At 54.2% G+C, this 23246-nt stretch overlaps 2 protein-coding genes across 6 annotated transcripts in view; one reads left to right on the top strand and one right to left on the bottom strand.

Moving 5' to 3' along the window:
• The first annotated feature begins 28 nt into the window (after positions 1-28).
• Positions 29-6084, top strand: MRM3 (mitochondrial rRNA methyltransferase 3). Of its 3 annotated transcripts, XM_059669234.1 has the most exons (4): positions 29-342; positions 563-807; positions 1966-2133; positions 4162-6084. In XM_059669234.1, the coding sequence occupies exons 1-4, from the start codon at positions 29-31 to the stop codon at positions 4695-4697; spliced, it is 1263 nt and encodes a 420-aa protein (XP_059525217.1). In that variant the 3' UTR covers positions 4698-6084. The 3 variants fall into 3 exon arrangements, with proteins under 3 accessions (XP_059525217.1, XP_059525218.1, XP_059525219.1); XM_059669235.1 differs by having other exon boundaries at positions 205-749; XM_059669236.1 differs by lacking the exons at positions 29-342; positions 563-807 and adding an exon at positions 1054-1172.
• Positions 6085-11268: 5184 nt separating this feature from the next.
• NXN (nucleoredoxin) overlaps positions 11269-23246 on the bottom strand; it is a 148927-nt gene continuing 136949 nt past the window's right edge. For 2 of the 3 annotated variants that reach the window (XM_059669233.1, XM_059669230.1), the window contains exons 6-8: positions 15925-16104; positions 14069-14193; positions 11269-11998 (exon numbers count right to left, since the gene is read on the bottom strand). In XM_059669233.1, coding sequence (XP_059525216.1) covers positions 11816-11998; positions 14069-14193; positions 15925-16104 — 488 coding nt within the window. In that variant the 3' untranslated portion in view covers positions 11269-11815. The remainder of the gene's footprint in view (positions 11999-14068; positions 14194-15924; positions 16105-23246) is intronic. The other variant, XM_059669232.1, reaches the window with a different exon arrangement.

The raw sequence follows: 23246 nt of genomic DNA on the forward strand, positions 1-23246 counted from the left end.
TGACGCAGCCCCCCCGGCGCCGGGGAAGATGGCGATCCTGGTGAAGGGCGTGGGATGGGCCCCGCGGCCGTTGCTGCCGGCGGTCCAGGCTTGGGACCTCGACGCCCGGCGCTGGGTCCGGGCGCTGCGGCGGAGCCCCGTGAAAGTGCTGTTTCCGTCCGGAGAGGTGGTGGACCGGAAGCCCGGCCCCGGGAAGCGGCCCCGGAAGGCGGCGGCCGAGGCCAGTCCCCACGTGCAGCGACCGCAACAGGCGCCTCAGGAGCCCCCAGCCCAGACGCCCAGCACCTGGGAAGAGTCGGGGCTTCGCTACGATAAGGCCTTCCCCGGGGACAAAAGGCTGAGGTGACGTGTTCCTAAACCGCGTGGACGCAGTGTCCCGGTCTCCCTTCCCGCCTCCCAGCGGGCCTGACCCTCTCTCCTCCGGCGGAGGACCTGCTCCAGCACCACCCGCTGGCTTTGGTCACGCACGGAGGGCAGCGCGGGCCCCCTGTCCGTTAGGACGAGGCGTTCCTCCGAGTCGGGAATGCATGCTCATTGCCAGTCTCTGTGTTTCCGCCCCCAGAAACGTGATGACGGTCGTCAAGTCCAGGACATTCCGGGAAAAGCAAGGGAAGATCCTGCTGGAAGGCCGCCGGCTGATCGCGGACGCCCTCAAGGCCGGCGCTGTGCCCAAAATGTTCTTCTTCAGCCGCCTGGACTACCTGAGGGAGCTGCCCGCCGATAAGCTGAAGGGGGTCCGCCTCGTTAAGGTGAAGTTTGAGGATATCAAGGAATGGTCCGACCTAGTGACGCCGCAAGGAATCATGGGTCAGTGGCTGCGCGGTGTGTCACCAGCAGTAGAGGCCTGGGGTGGTGCGTTCATGCTTGTCTTGGGGGGAACACATTTTATTTAAACCAGATTCAAAGTGTTACTGAAGATGCCCAGGAAAAGAGAGTTCTCACATCTTCTATAAATCGTGCATCTTCTAGTATCGTTAGTGGAAAGTGAAGCCATCATCATTTGTATTACGGCCCTTTATTCCTCACACATTTTTTTTTTAGGTCATTTCTTCAACCTTTAATGTCCAGCTAAAACTTAGGGAAACGTTTGCCAAAAGATTTAGCCACCCATTTCCACAAAACCCCTGCCCGTGTGCTGATACCTGTCGCTGGCTCCCTTGTTCTAGAAGCGGGTCTGAGCGCCAATGGACTGCCCTGTTTAGCCCACGGAACAGGAAGCCTTGTCTTCCTTTGCTTGAATCTGACGTAAGGGTTTACGTAGCCGTGACGTCATTGATAGTGTAGGTAGCCGTGACGTCATTGATAGGGTAGGTACAGGGATGCACGAGTAGGTGTTCTTGGTGTGAATGAGCTGGAAGGCTTGTGGGGGGGGCGGGCAGTATCAGTTACCACGAGCAGTGTACACACACCATTTACTCGTTTCACTTAGAAGGGAGTTTTTCCTAGGGAAATGTTTAGACGTGTGCACAGAGAGGCGTCCAGGGATGTTTATTGCAGGGTTGTTTATAATAGGGGAAATTGAAAAATATCCTCAATGTCAGTCCGTTGAAGATTTAAATAAACGTAGTACATTCAAGTTACAAAACAAGAAGCAGCACTTAAAAGAATAAGATAGCTCCAAATGTATTGACTTGGTAAGTTCTCAAAGATGCGTTAGAGACTTGGGTAAGTAGATTACAGGATAATACTGAGTATGATTTGTTTTGTAAAAGAATAAAAGCACCTCTGTGTGGGTAGGTGTGCACATATGTAGGTAGCTGCATGGAACAAGTTCTGAAAGTATACAGTACACTTCAAGGTTGAAAGCACTTATGCGGGGGATCACTGGTAGGACTTCCTCTTTGAATTTTTTCAACCAGAATGTATTCAAGTAATTAAGAATATAGGTAGTGAGAAACAAATGAAAAGTCTAATTATTCCCCATGTCTACATTAGACAGGTGAACTTCCTGTTTTGTTTCCTCAGGGATTTTTGCCAAACCTGATCACGTTAAGATGACATTCCCGGCGACTCAGCTTCTCCATTCCCTGCCCTTATTGTTGATTTGTGACAACCTCCGAGACCCTGGGAACCTGGGGACGATTCTGAGATCTGCTGCTGGGGCAGGTTGCAGCAAAGTATTACTCACCAAAGGTAAGAGCTGTGACTGGGTGGCCATTTGTCAGTGAGCTGGCTCTGGGCAGACATGCCTGGATTTGAATCTTGGGTCTGCTCCTCATTAGCTACACGTCTGAGTGAAATTCTGAGTGTCAGTTTCCTCCTCGATAATGTGGGTATGAAAACAGAATCTACATGGAAGGTAGGATCAAGTTTTGAGGATCAAGTGACATAATGCACAGACAGTACTTGGCATTGTACCTGGCACATAGCAATTCAGTATATGTTGATTATCTTTTAAAATTATTTTGACACCTGCTAAGTTATTAAAGAAAAAACTTAAAATCAGTCAGGGAAAGAAGTAGATGCTAGTTTTAATTTTTGATTTCAAGTCCTTTATTTAATGATCTTGAGTTTTCAAATTGTTGGGTATATGAGACCATTCTAATTCTTTGACATTCTGAATCCTGTGAAAGGAAATTATTTCAACAGAGTGCGATTATGAAATTGTGATACATTTCCCTTAGCCTCAGAAGCACCCCACGACACAAATTAGCCGCGTTACATTTTTTTCCTGTCTCCTCATTAGAAATGGGGATTAGTAAGTTTGGTTCTAAACAGACTTGCCTAACAGTTGGGACAAGCCTAAAATGCCTATTACAACTTAGGGGAGGGTGGGAAGGAGAGGATCATTCATCAGAAATACTCAGGTTACCTTTCAGTGTAAACTAAAATTGGTACCCATTGCTGAGACTTGCCTAAATTCCTCTTTTAACTTTTCCCCCAGTCGCACGTTGGAGTGCATTTCTCTGCCAGTGTGAGAGCTGGGTGCTTGGGCTCCATCATCAGTACCCACTTACCTGCCCAATTGGTGAGAGTTCTGAGAGTAGGTGTGGTTTTGGAAATGTTCCTATATAACCCAAGTGATGATTTCACAATGGTGCTGGGGGCTGTGTATGAGTGGTAGGAAGAGTAGGGAACACTTGGTGTGGTGCATAGTATTGAGGACATGTGGATGGAGGAAATCTCATCTTGCCCTGTACTCCCCCACCAAATAGAGGGGTCACACTAGATGGCTCTCCTCATGAATCTGGGCCCCTTTTTAAAATAACTTGTAGTGAGGAGACTTGTGCTAATGAGGAGGATGGTAGGTTTGTGGTGCCCTGGTCCTGCTGTCTGTTCCAGCACATGGTCCTAGGAAAGGTGAAGGATCTGCCAGTACAGAGAAGTTGTTGGGCTGAGCACGTGCCTGTACGTAAGAGAGTAGATGGTTTAGCCTTCTTGTTGTAAGAGCAGGTGTGTATGTGAAGGACAAGGCTGTTGCCTTGGTTCTCCCTGGATTACTGTAATTGCCTCCAATCTGATTTCTCCATCTCTAGTATCTTCCCTGCTCCAATCAGATTCAGCATTGAAGCCAAATGCCTCTTTCTAAAACATAAACCAGATTCTGTCACTATTCTCTTTAAAATCCTTCAATGTCATTTGTCTTCTGGATAAAATCCTGAGCTCATACCCTGCTGCCTTTACATTGGTCCTTCCCTGCCTCCTATCTTATCTCCCACCACACCTAACCCACCTGACTTACAGTGTTTGGGCTGTGGCACTCTTCCCCCTTCTGTAGCTTTGACCTCTCCCTGGGCCTTTCTTTCTCCGACAAGATCCTCTTATCGTTCAAGATCCAGCTCAGTGTCATGTCTCTGGGGTGTTTTTCCTGGTAGTCCTTTGTGCAAGGGTTTTTCTGTTAGTTACCCTTTTCATGCTGCTTCTGTATCATGAGCTCGCTGAGGTGGGGGACTTTAAATGCTCTTGCATCTCCCATACAATGTCTGGCAGGTGTGAATGTTGAAGGGATGAATAAAGTCTGTTTGGGCACTAGCCGGAATTCCTCCTACAGTCCCATTGCTGGATAGTGCCATATGGGGGAGGCAGCGGTGCCAGCTATCAAGAACCTACAGTAGGAGATTTTTTGCTTTATCTCCTGATCCAGAATTAATCCAGTTTACTTGAAAGTCCCCTCGTCTGGGAAGGTTTGTAATCTTAATTAGATCCTCTTTTATTTTCTAGGCTGTGTGGATCCCTGGGAGCCCAAAGTGCTGCGGGCAGGTATGGGTGCGCATTTCCAGGTGCCCATCGTCAACAACCTGGACTGGGAAACAGTGCCCAAGTACTTGCCTGACGATACCCGGGTCTACGTGGCAGACAACTGTGGCCTTTATACCCAGGCCCAGAAATCTAATAAAGCCAGTGACCATGGCTGGATCTGTGACCAACAACTCTCAAAGATTCACAAATATGAGGAAGACGAGGAGGAGGATCTAGAAACTGGAGCCAGCAAAGACTGGCTCCCTGAACTTGAGGTCCAGAGTTACGACTTGGACTGGACAGAGGCCCCAGCAGCAGTGGTCATAGGTGGGGAGACGCATGGCTTGAGCTTGGAGTCCCTGCAGTTGGCTGAGAGCACCGGGGGCAAGAGGCTGCTGATCCCTGTAGTGCCTGGTGTGGACAGCCTGAACTCGGCCATGGCTGCCAGCATCCTCCTTTTTGAAGGGAGAAGACAACTGCGGCTCAGGGCGGAACACTTGAGCAGGGACAGGAGTTAGTTACCCCTGAGAGGGGACGTGGAAGTCATCCTTGGTTTGAGGCTGTCTCTAGCTCTCCTACATTAGGCTGGCAGAGTTGGTCATTATGGCTTCCCAACAGCGAGGTATAAAATTGTTGGGTGGTTATTAAAAAATAGAAATTTCCTTGAATTTTTGCTTATTCTTAAAAATAACAAAGGTCAAGATTCTTCCCGAGATCTCCCATTCCCCTCACACCCCAATTTTTTACATATATGTGAAGGCTACAGGCGATGGCATTCAATAGCCAGCTGTCCTTTCCAGCTGGCTGTGTCAGTCTCTGCAATTTGTTCCGGCCCTGACTTAAACAGCCATTGTGCATGTAGAACACGACTCTCCCACTTCTGGTGATACAGCTGGTAGAAGCAGCGTAGTTCAAGTGGCACTATACCTTCTTAGCACCTCTGCCGATAATCTTTTTAAGGGCTCTGTTTAGAAAAGGAGGAAGCAGTTTTAAAATCTTCAGCTTAGTCTGCACCCGTGAGGAAAGCTGTACCCCCTTTTACTTGCTTCCTGCTGTTACGTAACTTTTGGTTAAATGTACTGACTGGAGTTACTTACATTCATCCCCTCTCCTGCGTAGAGGAACAGAACTTAGGAAAGTGCCAGCATTCCTGGTTGCTGTGCAAACGAGGGCTCCTGTGAGGGGCGAGAAGCTGAGGTTCTGAGGATAAGAGCCAGGGACCCTTGGGCCCATAACACTAGCTCTTCTGTCAAACCCCCAGCAGAGAGTGACTGACGGGGTCCTCGCCACGTGCCAGCTGGGTGTAACCAGGAATAGGCAAATGCAGGTGGTGGTTGCTGTGCTTTAAGTCGCTGCGGAACTGAAGGGTGCGACCTATCAGTGCTTTTGTGACCACAGAGGATGTGGCTGGAGTTGACACCACCAGAGCAGTGTGGTTTATTGCATCCCTTCTGCACAGTGGCTCTCACAATGGTTAGGGTTCCTTGGGAGCCCTTCAGCTGCTCCTTCCAGGGAGGCCGAGTTGCTGGCATTCCCAAGAGGCACCGAGATCTTCCTTTGCCTTTGGCTTTCCCAGGTCCCTGGTTAAACTTCCTTTCAAGAGAACCGAGAGTCTGACTCATGCCCTAGGTGGCAGAGGAGATTGCTTTGGCATGTTTGAGGGGAGGAGTTTTTGCAGGAACAATCTGGTTGGTTCTCTCCAAGGCTTATCAGAACTTTTGTTCCTGGTGCCACGCTCCGGTCTGTCTGGGCCTGCCTAGGGTCCCCCCACCCCCAAATGTCCAATGCAAGTGGCCCACAGATTACGACCATCAACTTTTAGAAAGTGGAGGAGCCCACAAAGCCTGGGGCTCAGTCTGCCAGCCTCAGAGCCACAATGCCCAGCACTAACTCTGGGAGGCGGCCCAGAAAACTGCCACCCCTCTGTTGACATTTGGTCTCAACACCTTGGAAAAAGTGCTAAAGAAAGTCACTAAAGGGAGGCCCAGGCCCAGTATTAAACCAGTCTGTAATTCTGTCCCTGGGTTATGCTTCCTGCTGACTTTTGTTACAAAATAAAAATGAAAGAAACGCTATACCTTGTTCTTGTTCAGAAAAACAGTAATTCTAAGCCTATTTTATCCTGGGTGTAAGATGGAAATGAACTTTACAGCACTTTCACTTTGTGGTCAATGGCTTATACACCAGGCCTAGTGATTGCCTTTTGCGTTTTTGTGGGTGTAATTTAAAAGGGGAGGGCACATTTTCCTTTCTTTAAAATGACTATAGCGGAAGCACGTGAAGTTCTTGTCTGCTGAGTAATATTGGAAAATCGCTATCTTGAAGTCTCAATTTTGAGGCCAACACCTGCTCTGCCACCATTTCCCCAGGAAATAATAACTACTGAGCAGGATCTGACAAGCAAAACACTGCTTGGCTGAAAGGTGTCAGAAGGTTGGCCGAGCTTACCCCTCGCCTTTGTGTTTGAGCAGTTGTAATAGGATTCTGCCACAAGGTGGCAGCCATACCTCAAAACCATTCCCAACCGGCCGGGAGGCTTTTTCCTGGATTTAAGTTGAAAAGAGGATGGAGTATTTAAATGCTCCACCACGAAGCGTTTTGCAAGCCACTGTGCTCAGGTAAGTTGGAGATTCATCCATATTGTCATTCTCCGGGCAGAATTTGAAGTATAGGAGCTCAGTGGACCCAAAACTAAGGAGAAAATGCATAGAAATGAGAAGTGGACACAGCAAAACAAAACTAGCACCTCACCCAACCCCCCAACCCCGCCCCCTTGAATAGAACCTCTGAGAAACCAGCTTCAGGCAAACACTGGGATCCCCAGGCCATACTGGGGACCACTGCCTCGCCCTTGGCTTGGAGCTTCTGGGCAGGGAGAGCCCCCCGCCCCAAACCTGTTTCCTTCCCCCAGTCACAGCTGCTCTCCCAAGTGAAGGCCCAGAGGATGAACAGACCTAGGGACTGGTTCCCCCTGGGACCTACCACTTGCCCCAGGGGTAACAGCAACACCAGAGTCATCACCATCCAGGCTGAGCAGCGTTTAGCTCCACTTCTGTTGTTCTGCCACCAAAGACCCCATAAGCAGTGCTCAGCCAGGGTCCCATGGGTAATGCTGAAAACGCCTGGCTGCCCTGCTGGGCCCAGGGCTCCCCTCTTGGCCAAGCCACCTCTACCCTCCTGCAGCTTTTACATATTTTTTTTGGGGGGGGGGGCAACACACTCTTGTAGACACCTTAAACTTGAAGATCTTATTTTTGTCTTTTCATCAATTAATACACAAAGGTAATAAGCTAGCAGCCAGGTTACTGTGTGAGCCAGACGACCGCTCTGGCAGAGGCAGTCTCTCACTAGGTTGCCCTGCTGCATTGGAGCAGCTGAGAGAGCAGCTGCAAGCCGAGCTCTGCAAACAGCCGAGCTCAGGAAGCCAGGGCTGCTGCTCAAAGGCCACATATGTCGGAAAAACCTGAACACATGACAAAGCATCAGTTCTGTTCTCACTGCATTTGTTTTGTAGGGAAGCGCTGCTCTTTTAAATTGAAGCTTCGTAGTTGGTGAGGACCATCACTAAAGCTGCTGCTTCTTTAAAATGCAAGAAGGGAACAAAGGCTGGGGAGGTGGCCTGGCGGCAGCAGGGTCTGGCTTCCAAGCCTCCCTCTCACCACTCACCAACTGATTGCAACAGGCCCAGTGGCTCGTGATTGGCCGGGCACTCCCAGAGCCTCTGATGTCCACAGGAGATGTGTTTTCTGGTCCTGAGATCCTGTCTCCTGTTGAATCCTAGTTCTAGCCCATTGTGGGTGACCTCTTGGTGTGAGGCACCAGCGCCAGACTTGCGGCTGTCTCTGAGCGTCCCACCGGCCTGCTGCCTGGGGACAGAGGCTTTGGCACATTATTGAACGGAAACCTAACAGTCCCTCAGAACACTCCTACTCAAATTTAACAACACACTTCCCGGCTTGGGAAGTACTCCAAACACCAAGGGGGCGAGACATATTTATGTCTTGACAATGAAGCACATTTACGTCATGCTTTCCCATGCAAGGGGTGTGTAGAACATCCTAATTCCTATTTTCCCCAGTAGGAGAAACCCTGGCCATAACGCAGGCCCAATATAAAAATTTCCCTACATACAAGCCTTTTGTTGCCTGGGAAGTGTTTCACCCTTTGCACATGCACCATTCGCACCAATAATGGAGCTAATAAACAACAGCCATTTGTCCCCAAAGAGTTTTCCTTTGAGCGGCCTGCCTGAAGGAAAGCAGGGGATGTTCTTCCCGTTTGTACCCGCAGAGAGGGAAAGGGGCTGAGTGCTCACGTCAGGCCCACTTGAGAGGGAACTGGAAAGCTCCTGAGCCTGGGCCTCTGACGGTCCTGGTTTCACAAAGAGGCACCCTGAGGAAAGCTGTCCTTGGGTGGCATCCCGGTCCTACGGGGCAAGCACGGGCCTGTCCACACTAACCAGGGCAAACGACAGAAAGAACAGAATGTGCGTGTGCCCGTGCCTGCAGGACCAGAGGGGCATGGACCAGACACTCACTCAGCGCCCCCCCCCGCCCCCCCCCCCAGCGCTGTAATTCAAGTGTACCGCCTTTCGCACGCCCAGGCGCACACGTGTGGCTTTCTTCTCAGGTGACAGAGCAACAGCCTATGAGACCCGGCAGATCTGTCCCTGGACCATATCCTAGTCTTTACATCATTGCAGAATTCTGTCTGCTGCCCTGCAAAAAGGCAGCAGGAGGAGAGAACAGCTTTTCGGTGTCTTTAATTAGGCAACAGGAAAAAACAAAGTCTGGCTGAAAATTACCACTTGAAGCTTGGCTGATGCCAAAAAAGCAGTACTGGCTCCCAGTGCTCGGGTAAGTGGGCGCCATTGATTTCAAGTGTGTGAGTGTGTGTGTGTGTGTGTGTGTGTGTGTACAGGTGGGGGGGTGGGGGGGTGGGGGAGAGGAGGGAGACAAAGGAAGCTGGTGTTCAGTCACCCTTTGGAATCTGCAACTGCCCATTGTAATACCAATCTAGAAGAAACAGATCTTTATTGTTGGGGACAGATTTAAAAAAACAAACAAAAAAACACATACCCTCATTTCTGCTGTGAAAACGGATAGAATCGAATCTGGAAGTCATTGTGGTGAGCACAATCTGGAACCCGGGGGTGGCATTTTTACAACCACCATCCTGCCTCAAGCTGCAGGGCATGGTTTCCTTAGCTGCTGTCAGAAACCCCTGAATACGCGACAGCTGGTGTTTTAACCTGCTTCCAATTAGCGACAAGAATTTTAAGGTATTTTGGAGGTGCTTAGTGGAAATTAAGAAGCCACCCACTTCGTCTGTACCAATAACCTTTAAGATCGCTTGCACTATCAAGACAGGGATGTTTCACTGTCTTGCTCCCCCCGCATTGCCCCCCAAAGTCGCCATTCTATAACCCTAACGCACCATTTTAGTGAAGCTTCGCACCGATCTTAACCTGCACCCCCTCTCTGAAGGGGATTCTGGCGCCAAGGAGCTGGTTGACTTTAGTGGCAAGTAGTTCAGTCAGCCCTGTACGGGACACAGGACCACAGATGACCTATGTTTTCCTGCTGCAATGACTCACAGGGACTCTTCACTGGACTTTGTTCCCTCCGCCCCAGAAGATAAGTAGCTGCTACGAGACCACCTTTCTTCCAAGGTCATCACGATACAGGGTACGGACAGAAATCTTACCCATCTTCCTAAGGAGGTGAAACTCAACTTGTCCCTACCCCCATCCCACCCCCCAAGGGAGACACTGACAGGGTTCCCAGAGAAACCCCGGCCCTAAGACAGAGCTGGGTGTGAGGATCTCCAACTACTGCCCCATCCGTCGCAGGGAGACACGGGCCGGATTCCTTGTGTTTCCCAACCTGGACTTCTCCAGCTTCAGAGCATCTGCTCCCCTCCAGGGAGGGGATGAGCACACATGTCCACAGGGATGTCTACTCTGAGAATCCACCGCCTGCAAAGGCGAGTCAAACCAAGAGAGATGGCGGCCAGGCCTCCAGCAGGGAGCTGCCTCTAGGGCTCTAATCCGAACGAGCTTTCCGGCTTCCGGAGGATTTGACAGATGACCACGTTGGGTCTCGGGGTTCTCGACAATTCTGAAACGTAGCCACCAGGTGTCCAATGAAAATTGAGAGGCTCTCCTCTGTCCCATCCCCTGCCCACCTCCTACAAGCACAGCACCACAAGCAAAAAGATGTTTGTTATTAAGGACAGGAATGGCCAAGTGGTTGGTAACGTCCAGAGATGCCTGCTTTATTGCTTACGAGGTGATTGCATTTCAGGCTGGTGACACCGAGTAACAGTCTCGTTACCAACTAATTTTGTGCCTCTGAACTACAAATCAACAATCCAATTCGGCAAGGAGCAGTGGTGTTACAGCTAACTGGGGGCTGGGTTTTCCAAATCCATGGTCTTGGCTGGCAGAGTGCCATGAGTGGGGCCACGGGGAAGGTCTGGGATTGCTTTAAGGACTCTGACATCTGGTTGAAAGAGGCTAAAACCCTGCAAGTCCCCAGGCAAACCTTCCGCCACAAATCCCAAGAACACAGATGTTATTCTCCTTTTAGTGGTCAGTTCAGCCCAAATAAGGAGCCGACTACCAGGGTCTAGCCAAGTGGGTCCAAGGCCTGCTCTTCATGGCCACGTCCTCTGCCCTCACTCCCACCCTCGGGCACAGCTCTTCCTGCAGGTTCTTAGGGGAAAGCAATGCTTCTGGTAATTTGTCTCCTTTTAGTTCTGCTTTGAGAAGAAAAGGGAATGACAGGGGTAACCAGAGGTGGGCATGGGCACCTCAACAGAGCTCCGTGGTCCCAGGCCCAGAGCCGGGCTGAGTCAGCGGTCTGCACTGGGAGGTGGTGCTCCTCTAAGAACCAGGGCCAAGTGCATCTCCTTGGGAAGAAGTCCAAGGGGGAAGGATTTATTAACAAAATTCCAAGCTAGTGGGGGCTGTTCATAGGAGAAGGCAGAAACTTAGAGAAGGTCAAGATCAAGGAAGAAAGATAAGGAAGGAATGAGAGCTCTTCTCCGTGGTAGGAGCCCAATCAAATGAAGCAATTACTGCATGAATCATGACTGTAGCTATTTTTTTTTCCTTCTCACCAGAAAAGAACACAAGCTTCCTTTGAGATCCAAGATCAATTGCCCAAGAACCAACGGACAAGCTAGTTTTCCCTAGACCGAGACAGTCACCTAGAAAGGCTTTCTCACCAGAAGCTCTCAGCTAAGGCCTGACAGGCAGTGGCCCTGTCCCTGCCCCACCTGTGCCACTGAACTGTGTGAGCCAGAGCACCGCGCGCTGTCCCCCAGGCTCGCTCGGTGGAACACCTGGTGACAGGGAGTGACGCAGCCCCAGCCCTGGCCGGGTTACGGCAACCCTGCGAATCTCAAGCAGCGTCTCCAAACATGGCGGTTCTTCTGCTGCTGAGAGGATGCGCACCCAGGGTGCTGGCTGAGGAGTTAATGCAGAAAACAAGGCACCACAAGAGAGGTTGGACACTTGGGTTGTGTGATTCAGGACACGCTGGGAGAGTCCATGGGCGGAGGGAAGGAAGGGGGAGAGGAGGAGGAGGAGAAGACCGAGTTTTAAATAATGTCTCCCGAGGCCGGAGCCCCACTAGATGGGCTCTGGTTTGAGCTTTTCTGCTAGGAAGTCATTCACAAAGGCCTCCACAATGGCAGGGGTGATCTCCTCCACGTCCATCACGTACTTGGCCCGGGCTGACATGTCCAGGATGGTGAGCAAGGGGGCGGCCTCGGGCAGGTTGGTGTAGTCTCGCAGGGAGTCGGTCATGTCATCCTGGAAGTCACCAGAAGGGAGAGACAACCCGTAAGTTTTCAAGAGAGCGGGAAGTCCCCTGGGCCCAGGTTCCCCAGGTGGCGTGGGAGGGACCCACTCCATCATCACCCTGAAGAGCGGGCCTCCTCCGTGGAAGACGGGCTCTCAGAGTGCGGAGCAGTGGGCCCTGCCCTGCCTTGCAGAGGGCGAGGCTGGTTCCGAAAATTCTCTCTGCATCACCCCAAGCCCCCAGGCGAGTCTTCTTTATTAGCACGAAAGCCTCTGCTTTGCAAAAAAAAAAAAAAAAAATGTGATGTCCTTTGATTACTTGCTTTTGCAGTCAACTCCCAATAAATTTGCGGCCCCACTGTGCCGAGGCTGATCTGGGCTCCAGCCCAGCCTGTGCTTCAGGGGGCAGGCATCGCAGAACCAGGTGGCAAGACAGGGCTACAGAGACACTACTGACGTTGACACGAGCTGCTGTACTTATCTGAGCAGGAAGCTGACCCTTTCCCACACATTCCCAGGGCCTGTCCAGGAGAATTTTCCTGACACCAGATGCAGCCTTATTAGGTATAAAGACAAACACAGAAATCCAAAGACCAGGCGACAGACTCGCAAGGTAGCCATCTGGAATTCCCTTTCACGCTGCCGACCCTCATTTGGCAGGTAACAGCAAACGGACCCTACAGACCCATCCCGCGGCCGTCTCACTATACATTGTACAGGCTAGTATCCTACACGGAGCGAAAGACCGGAGTCTCCCTGCCGAGAAAGGGCGTGGGGTGTCCCTGGCCTTATGCTGGTGAGCAAGAGGCATGAAACGAGCATCTCACCCTCTCCGAGCCATGCTCTCCTCATCTGTGAAGCAGCAAGGATTATATCGAGCCAGAGAGGGGGGACAAATGGGACCGGACAGGGGGAGCACTTGGCTTGGTGCCTGGTATGTAGAAAACCCACAAAATGTCCCCTTTCAGCCACATTTCTACAGCAGCTCCTGGAGCCGTCCAGCCCCAGCCCCACCCAGCCCAGCCCTTTCTGTTCTACACCCATCTTTTCCCTCGGAGCCGTCTGGACGGGGTCAGAGTTGAATGAATTCGGAGCAGCCCGCATTTGTGCTTTGGGTGGAGTGGGCTCGTGTAGCCCCAAGGCAGGGCCTGTGAACCTGCTTTGTCCCCTCCACCCCATGGCCAAGCAGGGGAACTTCAGCTGCCAGCAGGGCCCGGCAGGGCTTAGCAGGGGAGGCTATTGAGGGGGTGATGAATGGGTGCACTGCTGCCTCTCCTGGGATCCAAATACAGCCTGAAATAAGCATGGGCTCTGACCAACGGGGTACCGATGGGCGGAAGGAGGCCCCGGGGCTTCAAAAAGTGTCTGCCAATAACCGGCGTGTGGCCGGTGCCCGGCTGGATTGGGGAGGCGGCGGAGCATGTGCAGAGATGGCTCCTGAGGAGGGGAACCAAGGTAGGGCGCCTGCGCTGACCCCACCTTGCAGACTCCCAGCCTGCAGGGCGGAGCCTCCTGTGTCTCAGGAGGAGGCAGGCGCCTGCTGGAGGTGGCCAGTGAAGGGCCCTGCCTTCTTACCCTGGAGAAGTCCTCCGCTCCGTCCAGCCCAACTTCATGAGACAGGCCTTGAGAGAGGGGGATGTGGGCAGTTTCCAGCCTCGCACCCTCCCTGGCTGGCTGGGACTTCAGGTCAGAGCATGGCCCCGGCGGGAACCCTGTCCTGGGAAAAGCTCACTGGGAAAAGCCGGTGAGGCGGGGCTGACCTAGCAGACACTCTGTAAAGCAGCAAGGGCCTGGTTCCGACCCAGCCCCAGGGAGGGAGTGTGGACCGCGGTCTTGGTGGCTGCAGAGAGGGCTCTGCCTGGGAGGCGCCCTGCAGCTCGGAGGCCGCTGAGCGGGAGAAGGAAGGAGGAGGCAGCCAGGCGGGAGGCGGTTTTCCACGACACACCTTTTTACGCCTCACCTGTCTGTGAGCTCGTCCAGAAGTACCGGCACCCCAGACCCCAGGGCCCCCTTCACCGTCCCCCAAAGGCCATCACTCAAGTTCCATGGGTCGGCCCCTGGTCTGGCCCAGGCGGCACTCACCTCCCCCGCCACGAAGAACAGGAGCGGCGCCTCCTCCTCTTTGGCTTTGTACTTGGCGATGATCTTCTCAGCTATGGGCTGGATCAGCTGCTTGGCCGCCTCGGACTCCCCATCATCCTCAGAATCTGTGATGGGGCGAGAAAGACCCGGAGCACAGGGCTTGTCAGGAGTGGTGCCCCCTGAGGGCGCCTGCATCCAGGGCTGGACCGCCCCCCTGGGCAGCCCCTGAGTGGGCGCGATTCCCTGGGGACACAGGCCTTGCCTCCTGTGCAGGGGGGAGGCCTCCGGCTCACACTGTGCCCTCCTGCACTGCGCTCCCAGGAACAACTCACCTCACTGAGTAGCACTAACGCCCCCAAGCAAAAGTGATACGTTCCAGTTCTTCACAAACCCAGCTTGGGAGCTAAGCTTCCCCTAAGCCAGGACTGGAGGTCCCCGGTAGAGTCTCTCTCAGTCACAGAATGAGATGCCGGGACTCGGATCACTGACTTCCTAATGAAAATGGCAGAGGTGGTGGTGGTGGGCGGGGCTGTGGTCTGGCCAGCGGCTCTGGTGGTCCCGGGGAGGCACAGCTAACAGCCCCGCTTGCCTGGGAGGGACAGGCTGCTGCTTGGAGACCACCCAGCGAGGCTCCCAGAGCCCCCTGTGGGGCATCCCTTGCCTCCAAGAGCAGCCACACACCGGGCCCCGGGCTCACCCCGCTGAACCCTGTAACTGAGAACAACAGTGACATCAGAGCTGGGGGGTAGGGGCAGCAGGTGCCAGCAGGCGACTTTCACCCAGAAATGCCACACAGCTCGAGGGGCCTGCAGCGCGCAGATCCTGTGGGACTCTAGATCCACGTCTAATTCGCTGTGATGCTGGAACTCGCCTGGCTTCTCTGGGACTCTCTTTCCACATCTGCAGGTGGCCAGTGAGGTTCCCAGTTGTCCCTCAGTTCAGAACTGTTTCCCAGCCCCGGGACAAAGGTGTGGGAGCCTGTAGCAGGCGGGGAAAGCCCCAGGCCATCTTTCCCGGACAGACAGCCTCTGGACAGACAGCCTCTGTCCTCAAAGCACAGGACCAGCCTGCAGTGGGTGTGCTCAAGAATTTCCGAGTCTGTGTGTGGCCCCCTTCCCGGAGGGTCTCCAAACCAGACCTCCAGAGAACAGGGGTGGGAGTTGCACACATCCCCAAACCCACATCGCTGAGTGGGCATGGCGGCCTCTCAGCCATGCTCCTAGGACCCAAAGTTACTTGGAGCTGAGCAGCGAGTCCCCAGGCAGAGGCTGAGGTGGGTCTTGGGCAGCAGTTGCTCTGTTAGCAAAAGGCATCTGTCACCTCATGGGGCTGCAGGGAGCCAAGTCCATCTTCCTGTGCCCTCCTGCCTCTCACAGCAGCCACCCATCGAGCGCCAGAGTGAGCCACACAGGGGAGACGGAGAGGGGCGGTTGGCCACACAGATGCCACCTGAGGCTGGGAGAGCCCCGCAGACCCGGCCATTTGGCCAGAACACAGGTGACCAGCAGCAGCAGCAGCCCGAGGGGCGAGGGCGGGCGGGGGGAGCCTGAGCCCGGCAGCTGCGCGGTGCAGCCCCACCTTCTTCCAACAATGGGCCTGTTCATGGGGGCCGGGCCTGACCTATGCTTCCCAGCTGGCGGTCGGGAGCAGCTAGGAAGGACAGCACAGCGGCAGCTCCCAGAACCCCTCCTACAGGGGAGCCATGAATAAATCATTGGGGTCAAAAGCAAGGCTGCAGGGAGAGACAAAGGCCCAGGCTCCGCATTGTTCTGTGACAGAAAGAAGCTGTAGGGACAGACTCTCCCACGTGAGGTGGGTCGGTCCCGCCCACCCTGGGACCCCGCTGAGCTTCATACCTACAAAAAGGACGAGGCAGGGGCCCTCGTTGAGCTGCACGGCGTTGGAGTCGGACAGTTCCAGCACGGGCTTGGGGTGCCACGGGAACTCCCTGCAGTCCGCGTCGTTCAGCACCTCCACCCGCCCCTGCCGCGTGATCACCTCCCCCTGCGGGTCCAGCACGATGAGGGTGGGGATGCCTGCAAGAGAGAGAGCTGGGGTGGCCACCGCCCGCAGGAGGGGCAGCTCCCACCCAGAGGGCACAGGAGGACCCGGGACGAGGCAGAGGCTCAGGAAAGCCTCGGATGGGATCGGGCCCAGCCCCTGATCAGCCGCGGAACTCCGCTGGGTCTGCACACACCTTCTCCACGGACCCCGAGCAAGTCCCTCTCCCCTCTGCGCCACGGGGCGGATGTCCTGCAGTTCCCACCTCACCCCACTGTGCAAAGATCAACGAGCTGTGTATTCAAAGAACATCGCACAGGGTCTTGGCACAGGGAAGCAGTCGGTAAATCCTAAACGATCCCTAAGAGGCAGGAAACGCTGCCCCACCTGCCAGGAGTCCGACCGTGACTGATGGTGTGAACACACGCTCCCAGGCAGTGTACAGACGCCAAACCAACACAAACCAACCATGCCGTGGGCGTCACACAGAGGCGGGGCCTGTGTCGGGGAGGAGCCTGGGGCCGGGCGGCAGCAGGACAGGAGGAGGACAGCTGGCTGCCCAGGGGGCCAGTGGCCCAACTCCAGCCCTGCTGCCTGGGAAGGTGGCAGCCCCACCCCCCAATTCCAGTCCTGCAGCCTGGGGGCATTCCAGTACCTGCTCTGAGGGGTCCAGTCCCTGGAGGGAGCAAGGCAGCCACCCTCACATGAGAGTCCTGGGCCGGGGTAACAAATGCCACACATAGCTCCCTGCACGCCCCACCCCCACCCACAGAGCTGCAGACAGAAAATCAGAGCAACCCCATCCTGGGTTCCAGTTGCATCGGGGTTTTCCACCTCCTGCTCTTTGCACCGCTGCTTCTCCTCCAGCCGGGGCCACCCCCACGACCACAGCCCACAGAGTCAGCCTCAGCCCTGCCCTTTGGGGACACTTGCCTCTCCAGCCCAGCGCGCACTAACCAGCGCCTGTCTCCTGGAGCCCACCGGGCTTTAATTGGACACGGGCAAGTGGAAGCCAGAGCAATTTAATATTTATAGATTCCAATGCATTCAGTCGGTAATTTGCTCCACTGACATTTCACTTCTCCGTGGGGGGTACACTGAGGCACCAGAAATATGGCCCTGGTGTTTTTTAACCTGCCATGGCGGCCGGCGGCGGGCACCTGGTGGTGGGCCTGTCTTCAAAAGGAAAACGAATCCATTCTGTCCGCACCTATTGGAAGTGGCTCAGCGTGTGCGGGACAGGCCCCGAGAGAACCAGGCTCTGGCGGGCGGCCATTCTCTGGCAGCACAGCCCGTTCTCACGGGGCTTTAGGAAGCAGAGCTGTCCAGGCCCCGGGGAGTCGGTGTTGGCGCGCAGGAGACCAGCTGCACATTATCTGCCCCCCTCCCCCACCTCCCGCCCCCAGCCCCCAGCCTGGGTTTGTCCCCATCCCTAAGGATCGGGCTGGGCTTTGAGTCAGCAGCCTTACCCAAGGCTGGGGCTGGGGCCACAACAGGCCGGCCGCTGCAGAGGGGTGCCTCCCATCGCCATGCCCTACCTCGAGAATGCTTTGGCAACGTTCTTCAATCAGAGAATCGGTGTATTTCTTAAATTGGGCAATTGCTAGTGTTGGGTTAAACTGGGGCCCACCCACTGCTATGATTAGACCCAGAGCCGGCCCGTCTGTGGCCCACACGTGGGATGTCCAGTTGGTCTGTGGAGGGCAAGCAGGCCCAGGGGACAGAGAAGGGAGGAAAAGTAAAATCTGAAGGCAAAGAAGTCCACTTCCGGGTTCAGTGCCTCCGTTTCTCCAAGGGGCTACTCTAAAGGGCCTTTTTTGTTACCATGGCTGCAGCCACGCCCCTGGGGATCAGGGTGGCAAGGTAAGAACCCAGAGCCCCCAGCCGGCTGCAGAGGAGCCCTCAGCTGATTCCAAGAAGGAACCGCTCCCCTGGGCCTGCGTCTCCCCTTCCCTCCCCTCCCCTCCCCTCCACTCCCCTCCAACGGTGGGAAAGCAGGCCCCGCTTGTATTGGTGCTTCCAGCCCTGAAGCCCAGTCTAAAAGCCCCAAACAGCCCGGCCGGTGTGGCCCAGTGGTTGAGTGTGGACCCATAAACCAAAAGGTCGCCGGCTCTATTCCCAGTTGGAGCAAGTGCATGGATTGAAGGCCCAATCCCCAGTGGGTGGCATGCAGGAGGCAGCCAATCAATGTTTCTCTCTCATCAATGTTTCTATCGCTTCACCCCTCTAAAAATCAATAAAAACATACATTCATACAGATACACATAAAAGCCCAAAATAACAAGGTGCATGTGACTGTATCCACAATCAGACTTCGACCTGGAGAAGCCCATCTCCGGCCCCGTGCAGGCCCCCTTCCCATCCCCAGGTCTTGATTCCTTTGGCCCGAGAGCCCTGAGGGCATGTGCTTTCCCCCAGGACGAATGAGTGGGCAGGAGAGGGGAAGCTGGGCATCTGCTCTGCCAGGCTCAGGAAACACTCCCCTGCCTGGTACTCAAGCCTCATAGCAGATGGTATGGGAAGTACGGCTACCCACCCAAGGCCACCTGGCCAGCCAGTGGCCGAGCTGGGACAGGACCCCTGGACTGCCTGTTGTACCAGCAGCTGCTCTTTCTACTGGGCCACCAGATGGCGGGGCTCTCACAGCCCCGTGACTAGGGCACAGGAAGGGCCCTGCATCTACAGGTTGCTGCTCCACCCACCTCCCTCTTCCCTCTCCTCCCACGGCTGCAGGGGAAGGAGGCTGAGACTACAATCACCTCTTTCCTCTCCTCTGCCATCATGAATTCCCTGCTCCCCTGCCCCCTTGAAGCAGAGACTTCCAAGGAGGAAATAGGGCAGAGGCTCTAATGGGAAGTGTAAAGGGAACGGACATTTCTAGCCGAAGTCTTTATTTGAAATAACTTCCACACCAGCAAGGGGCTTCCCCGGAGGGAATGGAAGGGGGCAGCTCATCTCTGCTTCACTTACGCTCATGGCTTCCCAGCCGGGATGGCTGGGGGGCTACTATGGCTAGAATTTTAAGGAAGATCCGGGCACGTCGCTTAACTTCTGAGAGACTCATTTTCCCAGCTGTCAAACGGGGGTAGCGATAGTTCCCTATCTTATTTGGTTGTTGTGAAGAATAAATAAGGTGACAAGTATAAAAAGCTTTTAAACACACACACACATTTTTTAAATTGATTTCAGAGAAGAAGGGAGAGGGAGAGAGATAGAAACGTCAATGATGAAAGAGAATCATCATTGATTGGCTGCCTCCTGAAGGCCCCACACTGGGGATGGAGCTCGCAACCGGGGCATGTACCCTGATCTGGAATCGAACCGTGACCTCCTGGTTCATAGGTCGATGCTCAACCACTGAGCCATGCCAGCCGGACATAAAATGCTTTTTAGCAGAGTATCTGGTAGGCAGTAAGTATGCCATAAATATTAGGTCTTGTTATAAACAAGCTCTCACTATTTTTTTTTACTATATATTTTATTGATTTTTTACAGAGAGGAAGAGAGAGGGATAGAGAGTTAGAAACATCGATGAGAGAGACGCATCCATCAGCTGCTTCCTGCACACCTCCTACTGGGGATGTGCCCGCAACCCAGGTACATGCCCTTGACCGGAATCCAACCTGGGACCTTTCAGTCTGCAGGCAGACGCTCTGTCCACTGAGCCAAACCGGTTAGGGCGTCACTATATTTTTATCAGCCCTAAATTGATTATTTGGCTCATGAGAAGGCAGCGGTACAGAAGACTGGTGCCTCACTCTAGTAGGAGAAACAGAAACCTCCACGCCGGCTAGAGGGGCCAGCTAAAGAAACAGAAGACAGTGACAGCATCAGCACCGAGCCCGCGGTCCAGGAACCGTGGGCCTCTGCCTGGGGTTGGCATCCTTTACTTGCAGCATCCTCAGCTTAACTTCCGGGCGTAGAACATATACGCCACACTCCTAGACAGGGCTTCAGCCCCAAGCCCCTGCCCTGGGAGCTGTGCTGGACCACAAGCGGTGCCCAAGAATCGCCCTGACCGTCTCCCTCCAAACCCACAGGAGGCAGAACAAGGCCCAGGAAGCCCCTCCAACCTGTTTCCTCCAGGAAGGAGCCTCTTCATATTTAAAACCATCTCAAGCCACGCGCACTAAGACCACCCCATCCGGTGGTTTGGCTGCTTTTCTACCGCCAAGGTAAGAGGGGGCTTTTCTAAGGTATATTGTTTTTATTTCAGAGAGGAAGGGAGAGAGAGAAACATCAATGATGAGAGAGAATCATTGATGGCTGCTTCCTGCACAGCCCCCCACTGGGGATCGAGCCCACAACCTGGGCATGTGCCCTGACCGGGAATCGAACCATGACCTCCCGGTTCATAGGTCGACACTTAACCCTGACCAACACTGGCCAGGCGGAAAGAGGGAGTTTTAAAGGAGGTAGCAGTGGCTGGGACGTCTGGGGTAGAGAAGCCGGGCAGGCTGTAGCCCAGGGAGCTTTCTTTCTCTGTTTCTAGATGATCTGAGGGGTCTGGGAGTAATCGCTCAAAGACTGTGGGAGCCGGGAAGAGAAAGGGGAGGAAAGCAGACGCCGCGACAGAAGAGCAGGTCGGGGCGCATGGGCAGGTAAGATATCGTGCGACCACGGACGTGGTCATTGTGAAGACTGTGGCAAGACGGGACATGTTTGTAACGTACTGTTCCACAGAAGTGCAGGATACACCACGCTACACGCACAGAAACAACTGTGGGTGAGTGTGCATGTGGACAGGGACCAAGAGGGACTCAGAAAGTGAAAACAGTTGTGCTGGCGAGGCAGGAATGCAGATACGTTTCAGTCTCCTTAAACGGTGCTATGATAAATGTATGGACATAAAATAAAAACCAAATGAGAACCCAAGGGCGGTAGGGGTGGGGTGATTCCATCCCTCCTGGCTCCCCTAAAGCTTGCCTCTGCTGAGAGCGCTATGGAGAGGAAGGAGGCAGCTGGTTTGTATGTTGAAGCTCAGAGAGACCCAAGGATTTCCAAGGTGCGGGTCTGGGCCTAGTTGAACGTGGCCGGGAGGCCCGAAAGCTGCTTGGGCACGTGCCTGTGCAGGAGACAGACACGAACACATGGATGGCGATGTTCTTGAAACACAGAAAAACCAGGAACAACCAAGTACCCACGAGCAGTGGGACAGATAAATAAACCATGGCACAGCCGTACAATGGAATACTTCTTGGAACGTAACATTAAACCAGAAAAGCAAGTTGCAGAATGACACCACACCATGTCAGCGTTGAAGTCTGCTTCTAAAACACACCCAGCAGGCGATCTATTATTCATGGACTCACATATATGCTGTTAAGTATGAAAACATATTATGAAGATAACACATTAAAGCTACGGTAGAGCTGCCCCCGGTGGTGGTGGTGGTGGTGGGGGGGGGGGGGGTGCGGAAGGAGAAGGCGCGTAGAGGAGTGAAAGGAAGTCCACCCTGTCTGGGTCAACGCTCCCATTGGTTTATATTTGAAATACCTGAAGCAAACATGTCAATCCCAGGCGGTGCTTGTTACATTATTCTTCGTCCTTTCCTGTTTCTTCATGTGCTCACAATAAAGCAAGACAAACAGAGCAGAGCACAGAAGCTGCTTACTGGGTCCCAAGGCAGCCCCCAGCCTCTGCCCACGGGGCCAGCTCCCCCTGCTCCCCGACCATGGCCAGATCCCCCCGGATCCCTGGTCCAGCTCCCCCGGGTCCGTGGCTCCGCCCACGGTCCATGGGCAGCTCCAGATAACGGGCACCAGCCCTCTGCACACTGAACCCTCTGCACACGGAGCTCTGTCTACAAAACACACCAGCGCTGGCCCCTCACCCTCCACTGGCTGAAAATTACAGTCTCCAAATGCTTCGCTTTTATAAAAAACAGATTCTGCCTCAAATCTATTTTTTGAAGGGGATAGGGAAGAGGGCAAAGGGTGGGAAAGAGAGGAGAAAGGGGGGACCTGGAAGACGAAGGAGGGGAAAGGAAAGAGAGAGGAAGAGCAGAAGAACAAGCAGGCAGCAGAGAAACGGAAGATAAACAGGTCCTGGGAGAGCGAATGGCCCTCACACCACTGCCTCCCCGCCAGGCCTAAAGCGCCTGCTCTCCCGGTGGCAGGGCCAAGGCCCCCTCTCGCCCCGGCTGCCTTCCCCAGAGGCTGGGGGCCGGGGAGGGGCGAGGAACAAAACCAGCCGGGGCCCTGGCCCAGGACGGAAGGGGCCCTGAGCCTCCCTGAAAGAGACGGTGTTCCCTGGCAGCCGGGATCAGACACCTGCTAATGGGATTTGCCTTTTCCGAGTGTGTCTAAACCCTTTCCTTAGGAAGGCCTTTTAAACAGCTTACAGGCAGCAAAGCCCGCAGCCTGCAAATGCGCTGGGAGTCAGGAGGCCCTCCAACTCAGGGCAACCCAGCTACTCCCCTAGAATAAAGGATATGGACATGGATGGCCAAATGCCAGGGCCGTGCTGAACTCAGGTGGCCGGCTGAAGGCTGCTGGTTCACAGTGCGGGCTCAGTCCAGAGCTCTGAGGGAGCCAGTGACCTGCGCGCCAGCAGCAGCAGGCCCTGTGCCTGGCCACCCTGCTGAGCCGCAGCAGGCCCCGCTGCTCCGTGAAAGGGGGACTTGAGGGCGATGGTCTCAAGATGTAGACTCTCCCAGCACACCTGTGTGGACGCCTCAACAAACTTGGCTCTGCCCTGACCAGTTTGGCTCAGTGGATGGAGCGTCAGCTTGTGGACTGAGGGGTCCCAGGTTCGATTCCAGTTAAGGGCATGTGCCTTGGTTGTGGGCACATCCCCGGTGGGGGGTGTGCAGGAGGCAGCTGATCGATGTTTCTCTTTCATCAATGTTTCTGACTCTCTGTCCCTCTCCCTTTCTCTCTGTAAAAAAATCAATGAAATATATTTTTTTAAAAACCAAACAAACAACAAAAAAAACACACCTGGCACTGATGAATGCCTCCTTCAGCACGCTGGGGACACTGGGGATCCAGGCACGCTCCAAGCCTGGCGCCCGAGATGCTGAGGGAGTCAGAGTTCTATTTGCATTCGCCATTTTCATCGGCCTGTTGGGACAACACAGGGATGCTCTGCCCTCAAGTATCTCCATACACAAGGGACTGTCAGATCAGGTCACTGGCCTGCAGTAAGGCACAGAGGCAGGCCAGGTGGAGGTGGC

Source organism: Myotis daubentonii, chromosome 16 (assembly GCF_963259705.1).
Source record: "Myotis daubentonii chromosome 16, mMyoDau2.1, whole genome shotgun sequence".
Lineage (NCBI taxonomy): Eukaryota > Metazoa > Chordata > Mammalia > Chiroptera > Vespertilionidae > Myotis > Myotis daubentonii.

What these genes read in the sequence shown, in the direction of transcription:
- MRM3 (XM_059669234.1), top strand. Translation starts at nt 29, where the DNA reads ATGGCGATCCTGGTGAAGGGCGTGGGATGGGCCCCGCGGCCGTTGCTG. An exon ending in GACGCCGCAAGGAATCATGG is followed by an intron (nt 808 to 1,965) that starts GTCAGTGGCTGC and finishes TTGTTTCCTCAG; the next exon opens with GGATTTTTGCCAAACCTGAT. An exon ending in CAAAGTATTACTCACCAAAG is followed by an intron (nt 2,134 to 4,161) that starts GTAAGAGCTGTG and finishes TTTATTTTCTAG; the next exon opens with GCTGTGTGGATCCCTGGGAG.